Here is a 19,503-nt window from a genome sequence, read left to right on the forward strand (position 1 = left end):
ATCTATATCTATATCTATACCTATATCTATCTATCTATCTATCTATCTATCTATCTATCTATCTATCTATCTTTGGTCATGGTGTTTCTTCATAGCAATAGAAAAGTAACTAAGACAGGTATTCAAGGATCTCCTTGAGTGTTCTGGAATGCCTCATGTAATAAGTATCAGGCAAAAATCTTGTGTATATTTGTATTGAAGAACAAGTATGTTCTTCATTCTTCAAGATTTTATCAGCCCCATCGGCTTGCTGTGTGCACATATGTGCACATGTGCACGTGTAGACAACTCACATCAGTATGGTGGACCACCTCTTTTCATGTCCCTATCATCACCTGTGAGAGTGTATAAACAAATTTATAACTTTTTAAGTGGAAAGGACAACTGGGGAATGGTACTTTCTAATGACTGAAGCTTATGCATGTGTGTAACAAATTTTGTCTTTATCTTAAAACATCCACATTTCCATAATATTTTTACATATACCTCTTTCAGATATACTTATGCATATATCTTCCTCTCTTTGCTACCTTAAGTCTCAACTTTGAGATGCTGAGTGAGTTTTCGGGTTGTCTAATTTATAAGCATGGGAGTTGGTAACCTCTGATGACTGCATTAAACTTGAAAATAAACACCCTACATAAGTAAAAACCATCTTTCTCAGCAGTCTTTCTCTCAGCTGCTCGAAATTCTGTCACAAAAGTGAAAGCTGCTATGGAGGCATAAGGGGCGATATGAAGATTTTATAAGACACAATGGCTATTGGAAGATGCCGCCTTCGGGTCTGGGCCTGAGCAATGAGTTGATCCCAGGTGGATCCTAGGCAGCTGCTCTACACCCAATCTCACAAAACCCAGAGGAAGTGGGCCTCCCAGGAGCTCTAACCTGGGCAGCATCTTAGGTAAGGAGACAGCAACACCCACCCCAAACAGGGAGTAACTGGGACCCACTAGGACCCAGGAATTCACTCCTGGCCAGGAGCATTGGTTCCTTCCTGTCTGGGTCCAAGCAGTGAACAGATCTTGGGCCCCAGCTATAACCCTAGTATTAACACATACCCCACACAGCTCTGAAACAACCAAGATAATAGGAAAGACAGGCTCCAGTAAGAGACAGGGCAGGTAGCACTAAGGAGATCCAGATGGTGAAAGGCAAGCACAAGAACATAAGCATCAGCAACCCAGGGTACTTGGCATCATTAGAACCTAATTCTCCCACACTAGAAAGTCCTGAATTCCCCATATCACTAGAAAAGCAAGATTCAGATTTAAAATCACTTCTAATGATGATGATAGAAGACTTTAAGAAGGACATAAATAACATTCTCTAGGAATTTGAGGAGAACACAAGTAAACAGGTAGAAGCCCTTAAAGAGGAAACACAAAAATCCCTTAAAGAATTACAAGAGAACACAACCAAACAGGTGAAGAAATTGAACAAAATCCATCCAGGACATAAAAATGGAAGTAGAAACAATAAAGAAATTGCAAAGGGACACTACCCTGGAGATAGAAAACCTAGGAAAAAAATCAGGAGTCATAGATGCAAGCATCACCAACAGAATACAAGAGATAGAAGAGAGAATCTCAGGTGCAGAAGATACCATAGAAAATATCGACAGAGCTGTCAAAGAAAACACAAATGCAAAAAGTTCTTAACACAAAACATCCAGGATATCCAGGACACAGTGAGAAGACCAAACCTAAGGACAATAGGTATAGACGGGAGTGAAGATTCCCAACTTAAAGGGAGTGAAGATTCCCAACTTAAAGGAGCAGTAAATATCTTCAACAAAATTTTAGAAGAAAACTTCCCTAACCTAAAGGACGAGAAGCCCATAAACATACAAGAAACCTGCAAAATGCCAAATAGACTAGACCAGAAAAAGAAATACCTTCCGTCACATAATAATCAAAACACCAAATGCACAAAACAAAGAAAGAATATTAAAAGCAGTAAAAGAAAAAAGCCAAGTAACATACAAAGACAGACTTATAAAAATTACACCAAACTTCTCACCAGAGACTATAAAAGCCAGAAGATCCTGGACTGACATCATACAGACCCTAAGAGAACACAAACGCAAGCCCAGGCTACTATACCTAGCAAAACTCTCAATTATCATAGATGGAGAAACAAAGATATTCCATAACAAAATCAAATTTACACAATAGCTTTCCACAAACCTGGCATTACAAAGGATATTAGTGGGAAAGTTCCAATACAAGGAGGAAAATTTTACCCTAGACAGAGCAAGAAAGTAATCCTCTTCCAACAAATCCAAAAGAAGATAGCCACACAAAGATAATCCCACCTTTAACAACAAAAATAACAGGAAGCAGCAATCACCGTTCCTTAATATCTCTTAACACCAATGGACTCAATTCCCCAATAAAAAGACATAGGCTAATGGAATGGATACATAAACAAGACCCCCAGCATTTTGCTGCATACAGGAAACCCACCTCAGTGACAAAGACAGACACTACCTTAGAGTAAAAGGCTGGAAAACAATTTTTCAAGCAAATGGTCCTAAGAAACAAGCTGGAGTAGTCATTCTAAAACCTCCAGCCTGAGAACACAAAGGGAGGGACTCATGGCTCCACCTGTATAGGTAGTTGAGGGTAGCCTTGTCAGGTATCAGTGGAAGTGGAGGGCCTTGGTACCCAATAGTTTGGATTCCCTAGTGTTGGGGAATTTGAGAGCAGGGAGGTGGGAATGGGAGGATGGTGGGAGCTCACCTTCATAGAAACTCCCAGAATTATATGGATTAGATATGATAGAGACAGGCCACCAGAAGACTAGATTCCAGAATTCAAACAAAAAATATCTTGATACTAAAATTTGTTTTGAGAATTGTATATTGTAGAATACACAGCCTTGGTGTATCTACTCATCAAGCAAGCTGAGCAGACCTGCCCGAACCTCTGATGTCCTGGAATCTCAGCTGAATGCAGTGAAGACACAGACATCAGAGGCTTATCAATTTACTCTCCCTCCTGCCCCTCTTCTAATATCTCAATGCCCGTAACCAGCTTGAAGAAGTTAATGAAGAGTCGACGCCCCTATTCCCTGGGCTTGGGGACTGAGGTGGTTAATATTGGGCTGTCTTTCTAGGGAAAAGTAGTGGTTTTGTTGGAACAGGGAGGAATAGCTAGGATTTATTGCATAGCTATAACGTATTGGTAGAAATCTGTATAATTGTTATTAAGCTGAAGTTATAACTTCTTAAATGGTACAAAATTTACTTTGATTTCAAATTTAAGGTTTTCATTGGTACGAGTTTCTTATTGATATAGAAGTGAGATTAATATTGTTAATCTCATAGGCATTGTGCCTATGTAACACATTTAGGAATACAAGGCTTAGGCCCTTCTTTAACTTTTTTAACTGATTTGAGATGGTTAGCCTGTGAGTTAAGGGCCTATAGCAAATTCATGGCTCTGAGTTTATTGTTAGAGTGGTTTCTATATTTTATTTAGAAATAGCTGAGAGAAGTTAACAGATAACAGTCCAGATTGTCTTACATGGATAGTTGGTTTTCAAAACGTCAGAAGTCCACAGAACTGACGTTACAAACATTTCTGCATTAAGTTCATTTTGATTAGAGGCCTATCTGCTCCTTACAGCTTCCTGTCTTCGATTCTAAGAAGAAATTGAGTGTCTTTGGAATTACTCCAGTTGTGGTGAGACAGCCACTAGGCAAGACTTGCCTCTTTTCATCTATAGACAAATTACTGTCCTGAAAAGGACACACTTGGGGAATAGTTGACTGATTATATCTGCCAAGTCAGAGTAATCAGCCCTTAATAATTCTGCATCACTAGGTCTCTCAGATGATCCTGGGCCAGAAGGCTGAAGATCAGATGCTCCAACATTTTGTAGTATAGGGACCGTCCAGGTGTTCAGCAGTCTCTATAAATTGGCTAAGTTTTAGAAGCTATGCTTTGTGCTTCCCATAATTTCAGTTAATTCAGTCATTCTGGATTTCTGACAGGGTTGAAGACTTATAGTCTCATAGCCAATCCTGGCTATTTACTTTGAGAGAAAAGACTTGAGAGGATGGTTTTCAGCTGACATTCATTCTAAAGCCAAGAAAAAAGCCAGGTTCAGAACTAAGTCTTTTAGTTAGGAGAGATGACAGAGGTTCTGGTTAGTCAACAAAATGATGGACTGGGTATTAGTTCTATCTTGTACCTTACTGATACAAATTGGTATAGTTATGCTCTAATTGAATTTTTAGAGAAAAGTTTTTTTTTAACAGGAAGGGTGATATGTAGGAGGAGTTACGGTGGGAGGAGTAAGGAGAAGAAGAGGAGGAGTAAGGAGAGGAGGAGGAGCTAGGAGGCGAGATGGAGGGGGGAGGGGGGGGAAGGGAACATGGAGATGGATGTTCGCATGTCTCTGCCAGTCAAAGATAGTTGGTATAGCTAGGTTGGGTATTGGGTTACACTTCTGATTGTATGGGCATCTTGTTATTGAGCATTACCAAACTTATAAAGCCTTTGATTAACATTTTAAAATAAAAATAAAAATTATAAAAAAGAAAGATACCAGCATTCAAGAGCAAGATGGCCAAGTTTAGCACATAGTGCCATATTCAAACTCAAATTAAAATCTATTACCTAGGTATTCACCCATCAATGCTATACTTTATGAGTACATTTCATGCCTTGTTTGTCATTTATTATCATAAAATCTTATATAAAGACACAGAGTCAAATTTTTTCTCTGGCTAGGAAACATAGGATATACGCTCTCTTTGCACATTACAATTGGATGCTGAGTCGAACAGCAACATGAAGAACTTGGAGTGAGCCACTTTTCAAAACAGCGACAAGTGGGTCATTCCTCTAACTTACTGAATTAAATTGATGTTTCTAAAATTAAACCCCCAAATGATATGAGCTTCCCTCTGTACCTTTTCCACTCAATGAAGAATAGATGGTTTTGGTTTTTTAACAGTAGAGACAATGCATGGCTATTATCACTGTATAGTCTGTTGGTCAGTTGTAAAGGTATATATTGTTGGTTAATATTTTATTCATCAGCCAAATCAGCCAAATAATTAAGGTATTCTTTGAGTGCAAGTTGATGATAACAATCGTTTGCTGTTATTTATCTGTGTGAGAGACAAAAGTTGTGTTGGGCCAGGTTCATCCATGTTATGCTTGGGATGTAGAAGACAAGGGAAGAGGACCTCCTGCACTCTAGTGAGTCCTCTGCAGAATTTCGTGTGACCCACGTGAAGGAGCATACAAAGTGTGTCTAAGCAAGAACACACTCAAATATTGAGGGATATTAACAATGAGTTCAGTGCACCAAGATGGCAAAACACCTCACGCACAGAATCAATAAAAATTAACTTCTCGTGAATTTAACAGAGTCACTCATAAAAAGCTCCAATTTCCAATTATTTCTCAATTCCCTTGTTTTCTAATTATCCTCTCAATTGCCTCTTAAGCCCACCTTTTGAATCTAGGCAGTTAAAACCTGCCTGCCTGTTAAAACCCATTGCTGTGATTATACTTTACAGAAACCTTCTGTGGAACTCGAGGAAGCAAAAGCTCATTAATTCTTACTTGTTTTCAAAACAAATGCCTTTAATGTTTTATTTATAAATGAAAATAAATGCCATATTTCTCATTCTTTAATTTTTTTTAACTTGGAAAACAATCCTGAGCCAATCTTAAAGGTTTCTAGAACACAATGAATATCAATAAAAACAATAATAAATGATGATAGCTTGTAATGTGAAATACAGTTCCAACCAGGAAAATAGATCTATTTTACAGTGTCATAATTTCCCATACTACCATCAAGGTTAATATATGCCAGATGGCTTTCTTACTTTCATTAAGAACTATTAGCACCAAAACTGTTTAAACTAACAGCAATTCATCATTCTAATTGGTTTTTCTAAGAGTTAATGTGAGTTATGCAGGGCGAGAGTAATATCCTGAGCATCGCTGTGGCTTACCGTCAGAAAATTACACCATTATTTCAAAACCACATCTGAGTTGGGTGCTTGGTCCTGTGGGTTAGGGGATGACCTAAACCAGTCTACCCAGATTCTTAGCTTAGCTTATTTCTCTCAAGCATTTGGAAGCTGAGCAGTGAATTAGAGACATCAAGGTTGTTAAAGTTGAATTATGGTACAGAGGTATCCCCTGGCTCTCAGCTGTGCTCTGAAGCTACCCTCATCCATACATTTGTTCATATCCTCTCTCCTTCTCTTAGAAACCCTGAAGTTTCTTTTTGTGATTTCATTCTTTCTCTTTTTATTCTGCAAGAATTAGGATAATTACCTGAAACCAGAAACCCGTAACTTACATAGTAATTATTAGCTGTGATGTTGTATCTCCACATCTGGACCACCATTGATAAATGGGCATCTATAATTATTAAAATGTGTTATTTTAAAACAACTACCTACTCATGGTTTTAAATGGCCTTGGGATTAAACATACACCATGGCAAACATAGTGTCTTTTTGTTTGGGTTGGTCTGGTGCTGCTGTGTATGCAAATGCTAAAAACTGGCCCCCAAGATCTGGTTGCCCCCTATGAGTGAGTAATACTAGCTTTTGTTCCCCCAAGTTATTCCTGATTGGTTAATAAGGATGCCTACAGCCTGTAGCTGGGCAGAAGAGAGGTAGGTGGATCTTCATTCCTGGGCTTGGGGTCTCAGGCAGGGACCATGAGGGAGAGTGAGAGGAAAAGAAGGAAGAAAGTTGCCATGGGTTAGTGTAGGTTGGGAGCACATGGCCACGAGGGTTGGCATGACTGAGCAGGAACAGCTCAAACGAAACTTAAGCAAGTAATATCTCAGGGATTTTTGACAAGGAAGCACACAAAATAGCATAAAGGACTGATGTCTGCCCTGTTCTAGTGCTTTATGGCTTATTATAAATCTAAGGGTCTCTGTGGCATTTAGTTGGGATATTTAAAGGCAACAAATGTTGTATACCCTCAGAATAATAATCACCTCAACATCTTTGCTCTGTTTGATCAAGTAGAGAGAAGCAACAAGAGAATCGCTTACCTCATCGCCTTTTTCCCCATGTAGTCCAGGGTAGCCGCGTTCTCCTTTGCTCCCCTACAAGGACAGTAACTTCAGCTAATATTGGACCATTTCAGTGTCATTTGGAACAATGGGGAAAATAAAGCAACACCTCCCATCAGAACCCCCGAGGTTTGGAGACAATCAGTGTATAGAGCAATGGCAGCCTGCCCCACCTTGCCCAAGTAAGCTCTACTTTTTGTGGAGTTGACAAATCTCACGGAAGACTTTCTTACCTTTGGCCCCTCTCTGCCTGGGACTCCTGGAGGACCTCGTGGCCCTACATCACCCTGGAAGACAGAGGGATAACAGAGCTACAAGGGGGTACTTGGTAGTGTTGTAGGGCTCGCAAACATGCAACAAACTGCTCACCTTCCTGGCTGCAGGGTCATATTTCCCAGGCTCCCCAGCACCTCCTTCATCCCCATTGTTGCTTTTGAGCCCAGGGACATTGGTTTGACAGTTGTCACAGAAGTTCTAGCAAGTATAAAGACAACTTACTGAGAGGTTCATAAAAAGCCGTTTAAGAAACTGAGGTCTGATCTATTTGAACCTTGCCAATGAGGAACTGTGAAGCCATTCTGGTTTCAGAGACCTGTGTGTCCAGTTTGGAAGATGACTCTTTTGAGATTAAAAACTTTGACAAACCTAATCATTAATCTCGGTTTATGATACTGGTAAATGTGTACTTAAAAATGAAAATACCACACATACATCTCTGATGCCATTTCAAAGGAGAATTCCCAATAAATAATGGGGGCAGGGAATGTAATTAGAGTACACCATCTGAGTTTTGACATTTTTAGCATGTTGAGGAAGGGAAGCCATATCAAAGATTGGATTAAGCAGCAAGATTAAATAGCATATCAAACTAATAGCCCAAGTAGTGGAAATACAATTAGAAAAAGAGGCAGGAAAGAAAGATTTCTGATTTTAAAGCAGAATTAGTTGGTGACCCACCACTGGGTCTGCTAACATCTGTCAGTGGAGGCATCCTTGAGAAGAACAAAAACTTGAGGGTCTTTAACTTGACCCAGGATCTAATTTAACAGGACACAGGAAACCTCAGTGAAATCAACATTTCGCTGACTTCACTGCAATCCACAGGTGATCTATAGAGGCTTCAGTCAAAGTGTCTTTGCTTCTAAAATAAACCAACGTCTTATCACATGGCTAGGGAAAATGTCTGTGAAAAGCTTATTTTAAAACAAAATGTTGAATGAAAACATGATCAGGACTAAGACTAGGGACCTCTGATGGAGGGGGTCAGTTGACAGGGTAGGGCAAAAGAAGCTTCTGGTTTTCATTCATGGGAAGAATCATTGAACAGGAAAAGGAACAGAGATTTGCCATTGATAAAAAACCAAAGCCATCCATAACCAATACTTTTGGTTCAATAACTATCTGGTGCCCAGAAATATATCCCCTTGGGAACACAACTATGTGTGATATTAAGAAGGATCTTGGCCTCAGAAATGCTAGATTCAACTCTAGAATGGCTCTTTCTAGGGTTCAAATATGTAAACTGATACCCAGAATCATGTGTATAGTTGATCAAACATTTTTACCACTTATGTCATTCCACTGGACTGTCAAGTTGATACAAGAATTTATAAACACACATAAAGTTATACAGCCACCATGCAGCGATAGAGATGGTGGAACTCAAGGGAATCAGGAGAGTTTCCACATTTCAAGTTGTATAAAAAAAGATGAATTGTGACTGTACACACACACACACACACACACACACACACACACACACACAAACATTTTATCAAAATAGAGCAAAACACTGATTTCAGAAACATTCTCAGATAGATGATTGCACTAATGATCTCCGTAAAATTTGAAAAGATGATAATTGTTATAACTCAACAGAAACTTCTTAGATTCATTTTTTTTTTTTTTGGCATTGTCTTATTTTCGTTGGTTAGACAAAGCAGGATGTTAAAACAAGCAAACCTGGTTTTCATATAGGTTCTTGAAAATACCCAATATTATTTTATAGAAATGATTAGGATGTGGTCATCGTTAGTCAACACGCAATCTAATTCAAAGGGAACCCCACACACTGATTAACCTAGAAGAACTGGAAGGGAGGGTTTGGTTTTAACATCATTTTAATACTTCTCAATGCCCTACCTGAAGACATCTTAGAAAACAGAAGACAGTTAATACCTTGTTAAAGACTCAATACATGGAGCTTGAGTTAACATGCTGAGTTATAGGTTCAGGACTTAACATTATGTTATTAAATTGTATTTACCATTCATCAAACTCTTGGATTTAGATTTTGGGTGGGATCTGTGCCTTTCCCTGGCCTTGAGCAGGCCTGAGAGAACTTGTTTACCACAACAGACCAAATAATAGGACCTAGGTGGAACTAGCCACCTTGGCTTCTTGTCAATAGACACCTAGGTGGAGTCACCCACTTTGGGTGCACGTTTATCCTGCTACGGGAACTTCAAAGAAGAACTGCCCCTGGGCTTGCCTTGAGACATCTCCGGCCGTGACCCATGACCAAGAATGGATTATCCCACCCAACTCTTCTGGCTGAAACTAGGAAGGGTCCGGGCGGGGTCTTTCCTTTTAAATTGAAAGCTGAACATTAAAGCATTGAGCCTTGATCAGAGAAATTGTCTTGGCTTCATCTCTTCTCGCCCTCAGTCTTCCTTTCGTTCCTAGCCCTCTTTTCAGGTGAATCCGTTTGACTCATGGCCATGGGTGGCTACAGGAGCTATTTGTTTCCCCTCTTCTTCTTTTGAATAAAGCTTTCCTTCCTGCATCCCACCAGGACCTTACTGAGATGGTTCTGGGACTGGAAGAGTAGAGTAGTGTACAGGAGGCTGTCCTGGTAAGACTGCCAGTTCCTCAGATTCCCAAGACCCCTGGGGGCCTGGTTCTCTCTTAATAGAGTCCACTCAGCATGTTGCCTATTCTGTGAGCCATCTGTATTCTATCTAAACATTAAGTTCTTGGTGAGTATACACATTTCTCATCCGTCAAGAATTTAAGTGTCTAATTGCTACAATCCAGTCATTTTTCACATCGTTGCTGTTACAAAGAATCTAGGACTTAATTCCCCGAGGACACAGATTCCTGGGTCAACTTCACACTTATTAGCTATATGTCTGGGCAAATTCTTTAGCTCCTTGGAACTTTAAATATCTTTGATGAATGAGAATGGAACTCCAGCCTGAGCTTATAACATTTTGGTAAAGACTAAATGGGAAGAAATAAGCAATACTGCATTGACTGGCATATAATTACAACTCAAAAAAAAAAAAATAAGGAAGTTCTCTGAAACCCTCCCAAATATTCTGCCTTACAAACACATATTGCTGTTTTGGAGTTTCTAATAGCCACTTTAAAACGTTTTCACATTAATATTTACATTTATATATCTTTTCTGAAAACTTTAATTCCCCAACCGGTATGTCCCTTAGACCATGTCTTTTGGTAGATTCAATGCTATAACTATTTCTTCATGTTTACATGTAAGACATCAAGTAAATCATAAGAATGAACACAAGTTGTATAAGTGAAATATCTGTTAAGCATGAGTGCTATATGTGCATATATTTTCTGTTCATTCATAGACAGGAAATGTAAGAGTAGAATCAACGGCTACATTTTCATTTGGTTTCACCAGCTCTTACTAAACTACACAGAGACTACACATACATAGTTTTACTTACTACCAGAGTCCTCAGATCCCTTATTCTTACTAATGAAATACAGTAATGTATTTAAGAAAAAGATGGTAGCCATGTGTGTGTGTATGTATGTAAGTTCTGAGTAGTTAAAGCTGGATTAAAACTTGTGGTATTCCTGTATAAGCCTCTCAAAGGCTAGAATTACAGGCATGTGCCACCATGTTTAGCTCAAGGTACTTTATAGAATGGATTATCAGTAGAGATAATTTTTGTTTAACAGGGTAACAGATGTTAGAGTAATTGCTGGCTTTGGAACTTTATAGCTCATTCTGTGAAATTCCATGACATAAAAACTCAATCTGTAAGCTTGATGCATGGACTTTCATCCTGAGAGTGACCAGAGCTGACGGGGTGGCAGATATGATTCACAGCAGGGAGCCAGGGTGGGTAAACATCTAGGAAGAGAAAGCTATTGCTTCAGGGGAGGCAAGATCTACTTAAAGGTATCTATCAATGACATCACTCCTTCCTGTCTTTCATCTCAATTCTGCCCTCCTGTATCTCAATATTGACAATGTGAGACCCTGCATTTCAGGGTTTGAAGATTCGCATAGATGCTAGAATTTATTGTAGAACATGGCGTTTTTCTGTCTTACATATCTTGTAACATTTGAATTTTTGGGCTGAGCAGTTAATTCTATCTTTGGTAGAAAGTTACCTTTTAACCTTTCCTGCCCACTAATATGTAATTTTTTTTTAATAGCAAAAGAATACCTTCAGCAGGGCACCAATGTCTCCCAAGAGAGGAAGTGCGATCTGTAAGAAGAGAGAAAAAAAATCCAAACCCATGGATATTTGCATATGCGTGAACACAATGTAATATGAACATAGAAGTTGATACTTTTTTTACTTTTTGTTTCATATTTTTTTTCACATTACATCCCAATTGGAGCCTTCCCTCTTTCTCCTCCTCCTCTCCTCCCAGTTCCACCCTTGCAAATCCTCTCCCTCCCCCATTATCCCCTCCTTTTCTCCTCAGAGAAGGGAAAGCACCCCTTGGGTACCACCCTACTGTAGGACTTCTAGTCCCAGCAGGGCTAGGCACAGCCCTTCACTGAGGCCCAAACAGGGAGTCCAGGTAGGGGAAGGAAATACAATGGCAGGCAACAGAGTCAGAGACATCCCCCACTCTAATTGTTAGGGGACCCACATGAAGACCAAGCTGCACATCTGCTTCAAATATGTGGAGGTCCTAGGTCCAGCCCCTGCAAGCTCTTTGGTTGGTGGTTCAGTCTCTGTGAGTCCCCAAGGGGCCAGATTAATTGGTGTATTTTATTTTTCTTAAAGTGACATGCTAGTTGAAATTTGGGTCACAAAACTTCAGTCTCGCCATCGGACTCACTGTTTTAGCTTTATGTTCCATGGCATGTCACCCAGCAATGAGGAGGCCAGGCTATTAGAGTATTCATTGTTCCTTCACCAAGAACATGCAAGCTCACGGGCATCATTGCTTTGTTCATACATCTGTATTTTGTAGCTTCACGACCTGGTAACCTCTATGCTTTCCCTATGCTGTTAGTTTCAATTGATGTATAAAAAGTAAAATCATTGGTTAAAAGAAAACCACTCCTTCACGAAGTACATTATCCGGTTACTGAGAATTATGTGGATGGCTAGGGTGAGCCTATCATAAAGTTAGCTCCTACGAAGTTCAGAAGAGACTTCAGAGGGACAAGACAGACATCTGGGGAACATGGGCTATATTTGCACTACAGGTCTTAAAACGTCCTTTAGCGCTGTAACAAGTCGACAGTTGTCTGTCTACAGGAACTGTGGTGAGGCACACTGGATTCAATGATGGAGCTAAAGGAAGGCGGGGTAACGTTTCTGCTTGCAGCTACGGAAGGCTCCAAGGCTCAAGCCATATAGGAGCTAAAGGAATCTGTGAACCCAGAGAGGGGCCAGATTTGGATTTTATTATACAAGACTCTTAATACAATGCCATATGCCATATGGGCCTCTCGAAAATTTAAGTGTTGGGGCCGAGGCTGTTTAAAGGGAATTACTGTCACTCATAGCAAGGTTTAACCTGAAATAAAACTATGTAACACACGGTTAGTATCTTAATGTGTTTTCTGTGATTTTTCAATCCAATTTTCATAATTTAATCATCTCATCTGTTCAGAGGCACTCCATCAATGGAGATGTACCACATTGGAGGTAACTTACCTGAAAACTTTCATTTAGAAAATGAAATTCATTCACTCACCAGCATTAGGAAGAAGAGAGATTGTGGCTATCTGTTTTATCTCAATTTCCCATGGAACAAAGACATAAACGCTAAGGCTCAGCCTGAGGCAAAATTGTACAGCTGAATTATACCCCTAGGAAATAAGTATTCATCACACACACTCGAGTGCGTGCACACACACACACACACACACACACACACAAATAGTGCTGACCCAGCTTGAATTTTTTTCTTCTACAAAATAATGGGGATAAACAAAATCACCAAGCAGACATCAAACATTGTAATTAGTTTGGACAGCAAAATTTGCTTGGTAGGCTCTTTGGCTTCTGGGTACATTAAAGATAAAAAAATCAGGCAAAGCCTGTCTACATACCGGGTCACCTGGGGGGCCTGGAAGTCCTGGCTTTCCATCTTTCCCTGGAGCTCCCTAGAAACAGAGGTAACTTATTCAAACCTCTGCAAGTTAGAGCAAATTAAAACAGACATGGAATGGGAGGTGGGAAAAGGTCCTTACATCATTCCCTGGCATCCCTGGAGTTCCTGGCAATCCAGGCAGACCTCGAGGACCCTGGGGGTGGGATTAAAAATTGCTTAGGAACGTCTTTTCAGTAATTTCCAGAGATCAAGAAAACTAACCTTGCTTCGTTGAAAGACGTAATGAAGTCACCTACCTGAATACCTGGCTCTCCAGCTGGTCCTTGGGAGCCCTGTGTAAAACGAGAGAGAATTATCCAGATTCTACAAGGACTATCCATAAACGCCCCTCTGTTTGTAAACAGAGCCACAGGATTTGACGTTTGAGTAATCTGAAAGCTCCGGAAACCACGCACACGGTTGCTAGAAAGTTCATCATGACGTCAAGCAGTGGTTAATCGACCAAATATCCGAGGCTTAGACGTATGAGACTTTGCTTGCACAAAGCTTCTTTCTCTCCACAATGCTGCTGCTCACACAGGAGTGTGCAAACCATGTGTCCAAATCCTATCAGATCAGAAACCAACTGCCCATGGAGCTCAGAGGCCTGGGCCTTTCCTTTCTTCTTTGGTTCGGTTTCCTGTTTGTTTGTCTATTTGTCTATTTAATTGGAAATAGATGCTTCTCTCATACAATGCATTCTGATCACAGTTCCCTTTCCCTCCACTCCTCCCAGCTTTGCTTCACCTCCCCTCTCCCTCATCCCTCCCTTCTTCCAAGAGACAACAACCCAACATGACAAAACAAGGTAATAGTATCAAGGCTGGACAAGGTAACCCAATAGGAGGAGGAGAGTCCCCAAAGCAGGCAAAAGAGTCAAGAAAACACCCGCTTCCACCATTAGGAGTCCCACAAAACCACCAGGCTAACAGCCACGATATTCACAGAGGACATGGGGCAGACCCACACGTCCCTCATGTTTCTCCTTAGAAGGAGGGAGAAGATGGCTATTCCTCAAATACTAGGGTTTGGATAACTCAAGTGAGGATCAAGCTAGCCAAGACCCTTGTGGTGGCACAGTCTTTAATTTAGCACACAAGAAGCATAGACAGGAAGTTCCCTGTGGGTTCTAGATCAATCTGATTTATGCGGTGAGTTTTATGTAGGCCAGCCAGTACTACATAGTGAGCTTTATCTGTTTTTTTCTTTTAATCAATTGGCATCAGCGTTTGCTCTGTTTCTTATCTTCTTTAAAAATTAGTCACAGAACTGTTATTACCCAAGCCTTTTGTTGCCTTTCAGTTGTGTTCCTAACTGATACTTCCCCTCTATAAATTTGTTACCTCTCAATGAGTTCTTGATACAATGTTTCATCCTCTTTTAAAGGCAGTGTATAAAGGAATGGGTTCCATTCCAGCATTTTCATAGACATGTTGCTCTTGTACACTTCCCTCCCTCATTGCCCTCTTCCAGCTCATTTTCTTCCTGGTGGTCTCCATTCTCACCATAAGAGACTTTTCCTGCTTCCTGTCAGATATATTTCATCACCTTCTCTTTTATTTCTGCTTCTCCTTTTCTTTATGATCTTCTCTTCCCCTCCATGGTTTCCTGTCCACTTATATGAGACACACACACACACACTCACACACACACACTCACACACACACACTCACACACACACTCACACACACACACATGCACACACACAGGCACATGCATGCACACAGGCACACACAGGCACACACATGCACACACTCACACACACACACTCACACACACACACACACACACACACACTCACACCCTCTCCCCATGGAAAGAAAGAAAATATGCACCATTTGTCTTTCTGAGTCTAGATTATTTCATCTAATAGAATGATTTCTAGTCAAATGCACTTTCCCTTATTGGATGAATAAAATTCCCTTGTGAGTATATACCACATTTTCTTTATGTCTTGAGAAACATCCAGGCTGCTTCCTGTTTCTTAGTTATTGTGGATAGTGAAGTAATAAACACAGATGTACAAGTCTCTTTGTGGAAAGAAAGCTGAGCTAGAATGTTCTTGTTACATACTTAAGAGTAATACAGCTGGGTCATGTGGTAGTTGTATTTTCTGCTTTCCCTGGACATTGTGGCAGTTTGCATCTGTACCAGTGATAAATAAGAGTTACATTTTCCTCATATCATTATCAATATTTGTCATTTGTCATGATGATAGCTTTTTGACTAAAGAGAGATGGAGTCTGAAAGTTATTTTAAAAAGCTATTTATTTTATTTGTAGTTTGTGTGTGTGGGTGTCTGTGTAGATACATGTGATGGATGTGCACATGTATGGAGGTCATGGTATTGGATGCCCCAGGAGCTGGAGTTACAGGATGTTGTAAGTTGCCTGATGTGGGTTCTAGGAACTGAACTCACTTCCTCTGGAAGCTCACACACACAGTACAAGATCTTAACTAATGATTCATCTCTCCAGTCCCCCTGAAAGTAACTTTAACTTATATTTCCGTGATGTATAAGGATGTTATAGATTTTATCTATTGGTTATTGTGTTTCTTCTTTTAAGAACTATTTATTTCATTAGCCCGTTAATGATTGAACAATTTAGAAAATTTTTACTTATTTAGTCATTCAACTTTTGAAGTTTTTTTTTCAAATAGATTAACACACTGGTGCAATCTTTGCCATTCTGTAGGCTGTCTGTACAGCCTGGTGGTAGTTTTCTTTGCTATGCAGACATTTCTCAGTTTCATATTTTCCTATTTTTTCTTTTTCATGCTACTGGATTTCTTTCTAGAAAGTTTCTTCCTATATATGTATCTTGAGGAGTTTTTTTTTTAATGCTTCCTCTAGCAGTCTCTCATTTTATTTTAAAGCCCTTGATTCATTCTGAATGATTTTCTTCAGGGTAGGTGATACAGAACATATTTCTTTATTCCATGTGTCAGGATCTGTTTTCCCCAGGGCCATTTGTTGAAGAGGCTATCTTTTAGTCCAATGAACACTTTTGATACTTTTTATCAAAAATTAGGTGTCTGTGGCAGTGTGGGTTTCTCAGTCTTCTATTCTATTCCCTTGGTCTGTGTGCCTGCTCCTGTGCCAGAAGCACTATGCTGCTTTGACACTATGGCTCCGTAGGATAAGTTGAGATCAGGTGTTATGATATTTCTAGAACTGTTCTTTCTGCTTAGGATAAAGAACATCATGGGAATTTTGGTGGAGATTACACTGAATCCATGGGATGGCTTTTGGTAATATTAACATTCTCACTGTGTTAATTCTGCCAGTTTATGAACATCAGGGATGTCCCAACCCCTAGTATCTTCTTCTGTACCTTCAAGTTTCCATTGAACACATTTCTGACCTTTTTAGTCAGGCTTAGTTTTAAGAAGTCCTCACCCCAAGGCTAATTGAGTGAGATTCCCCCTCCCCCCACTCCAATCTTTCTTGTCAAGATTCTTACTATATAGAAAGGTTATTACATCTGATGCTTATTCTGTGTTCTTCTTTGTTGATGAAAAAACTTTCAGCTCTAAAAGTTTTCTAGCAATGTCTTCAGTGTCTTAAGCACAGAATTGAGTTGTATCTCAATAGACATGGTTTGAATATCTCCCGTTTCTATTTGTAACTCTTCTATTTCTTTTCCTTGACTTACTGTTTTATGTAAGATTTCGAGTACTGCACTAAATAAGGGTAGACACATAACACAACCAATGGGTTTCAATAAATGTCTGAATATTACTTACTGTTCTACCAGGGATTCCTACCCCTGGTGGGCCTGTGTCCCCAGGGGAACCGTGGATACCTGGCAGACCTCGTTCACCCTGTGGAACCAAATACTCTAATTAATTTGAGGCACAAGACAGATGTATTTTCAGTTTTGTTTTTTTAAACTATTAATTCTTTTAAAATTAGCTATGAAATTCATATACCTTTGGACCACGTGGACCAGGTGCTCCCGGATTTCCATCTAACCCCTAAAAGGAAAAAAAGAAAGTAAAATGATTACCTCTCTTTTTCTAAATAATTAAAAAATTAGAAGTCATAATTCAAAACTGTGATTCACTCACTAGCCTTCATTTTACTTGAGCGAGCCTCTTATTAAATATAGAGGGACTATTTTACAAGGTTATAGATTTTGAATAATTAGCTTAAAATATAAGAGGTTTTATCTGTGAAACTAAACATCTAATCTTCAGAATCACCATTGGTTGTTGATATAATGGGAGAAATAGGGTTGGGAAAATGGGAAAACCGAATGCCTATATTGCCTCTCAGGTTTTCAGGTGGCAGTTTCCAATGTCCTGAGCAGAGCATGGATCACATACACTTTCTATGAGTGACAGTCTGATCTGTGTTTAAAGGCTAAACCTCTGGAAAGATCACGTGGAGCATTTGTTTTATAGATCTCTCAGAAATCGGCACATGAAGTCCTGACATCTTTGAAACATCTCAGATGATATATAAAATGTTGTATGCTTGCTTATCATCTGCCCCAGTGACCTCTTGGCTTTCAGTGAAACATTAAAAATGTTTTATCTTTCTCTACTAGGGTAAAAGATCAATCTAGTTTTGGCAGGCTTAAAAAAAAATCACACTTGTGTCTTAAAACTGGGGTCCCAGAATTAGCTGTGAATGAATTCACAGATATACTCCTAGTAACAGGGCAGTACTTACTGGTTTCCCTGGCAAACTTATCCCTGGAGGCCCAGCATCACCCTTTGGACCTGGAAGTCCAGGAGGGCCCAGCCTTCCACCTGGATCTCCCTGTGGGAAACAAGATGCGATTCTTTCTTTTTGTGCTGAAGTTCATGTTAGGAAATTGGGAGACGGTAGTTTCCATTGCTTTATGTTGTCATAGTCAATCAAAGTTCATCCTATGTTTGGTTCTAAATTTAGCTCCTCCAATGCATTTACCAAGTCCCTAGCTCACTCCGGGCACTCTACTTGTTATCTTAGACACATTCAGGTTCTGACATGAGTTCTGCTATACAAAGTTTAGCAGTATTAGGAAGCGCCGACTTATGCGTAAACACAGGAACAAAGAAAGTGTCTATTCATGCTTTTTTTAGATGATTGAAATGTCTTATTATTTCCAGAGAATGATGCAATATTAATATGCATATGACATATCAGGAGGCTGGGAGTAAAAGGCCACGAGACTGCTGAGAATCCACAGCTAGACCTTGGTCCTAAATATCTCCACTTCTAGGTTAGCTCATTTTCTCATCTGAAGTTCCTGTGGTCCATCACTACAATCAGGCATGACATCAGGGACACTATGACACAGTTTGTATGACTGTGTGTCCCCTGTACTGATACATCCTGGGAGGTTCAAGCCTTGCAATCTTTTGCTTCTTCTAGGACATTAGAATCTTTTTTTTTCTTTCTATCTACTTACTTAATATACAGAAATAAAATCTAAACTGTACCTTTTCTCCCTTAATGCCTTGTTTCCCTGGGATACCATGTTCTCCTGGCAATCCCTAGAAAATACAAAAGGAAAGAAAATGAGCAGTTAGAACATTTCTTAATGTTATAGCCTTCTGCCTTTGTAAGAGAACTGAATTTTAGCATCTATATACAAGGTAATGTTGATTTTAGCCTTAGGGGAAGTGTTATTCGGAGATATGTGTGGCTTGTTGTCTCAAGTGAAGTCAACAGCCATAATGGGAAACAGAAAAGTGAAATTGAAATGTTCCACCTATCCAGTTACTAAGAAGGGGGTGGAATGGTAGGGGGTGGTAGCAAGCACTTCAGCTCAACTAAAAATGTCAAAATATTTTTATAATGCTTTTGCACAGTGGCTCTTTTCCTTTTGATTTTGCTCTTTTTATTTTCTTGGTACAGACAGAAAGTTCAGTCTAGCCAGAGTACTTCACGTTTCATCTTGTGTTATTAACATTTTTCCTTTTTTATGGTGTCTTTTCACAAGGTATGCCTGAAGTGGTCCAATAACGGCTTGTATGAGTGCGGTGGTTTGAATTTGCTTGGTCCAGGGAGTGGTACTATTAGGAGGTTGGGGTTCTTCTTGGAGGAAGTGTGTCCCTTTGGGCATGGGCTTTCAGACCCTCCTCCTAGCTGCCTAGAAGATAGACAGTCCTCTCCTTTCT

General features: G+C 39.8%; 1 protein-coding gene across 1 annotated transcript in view; it reads right to left on the reverse strand.

The window, feature by feature from the left end:
* Col19a1 (collagen type XIX alpha 1 chain) overlaps positions 1 to 19,503 on the reverse strand; it is a 298,384-nt gene that overhangs the window by 44,222 nt on the left and 234,659 nt on the right. Inside the window, exons 23-33 of the mRNA XM_028767241.1 lie at positions 18,823 to 18,876; positions 18,068 to 18,157; positions 17,323 to 17,367; positions 17,137 to 17,214; positions 13,647 to 13,682; positions 13,490 to 13,543; positions 13,349 to 13,402; positions 11,496 to 11,537; positions 7,435 to 7,539; positions 7,299 to 7,352; positions 7,045 to 7,098 (exon numbers count right to left, since the gene is read on the reverse strand). Coding sequence (XP_028623074.1) covers positions 7,045 to 7,098; positions 7,299 to 7,352; positions 7,435 to 7,539; positions 11,496 to 11,537; positions 13,349 to 13,402; positions 13,490 to 13,543; positions 13,647 to 13,682; positions 17,137 to 17,214; positions 17,323 to 17,367; positions 18,068 to 18,157; positions 18,823 to 18,876 — 666 coding nt within the window. The remainder of the gene's footprint in view (positions 1 to 7,044; positions 7,099 to 7,298; positions 7,353 to 7,434; positions 7,540 to 11,495; positions 11,538 to 13,348; positions 13,403 to 13,489; positions 13,544 to 13,646; positions 13,683 to 17,136; positions 17,215 to 17,322; positions 17,368 to 18,067; positions 18,158 to 18,822; positions 18,877 to 19,503) is intronic.

Source organism: Grammomys surdaster, unplaced genomic scaffold, assembly GCF_004785775.1.
Source record: "Grammomys surdaster isolate TR1022 unplaced genomic scaffold, NIH_TR_1.0 171, whole genome shotgun sequence".
NCBI lineage: Eukaryota > Metazoa > Chordata > Mammalia > Rodentia > Muridae > Grammomys > Grammomys surdaster.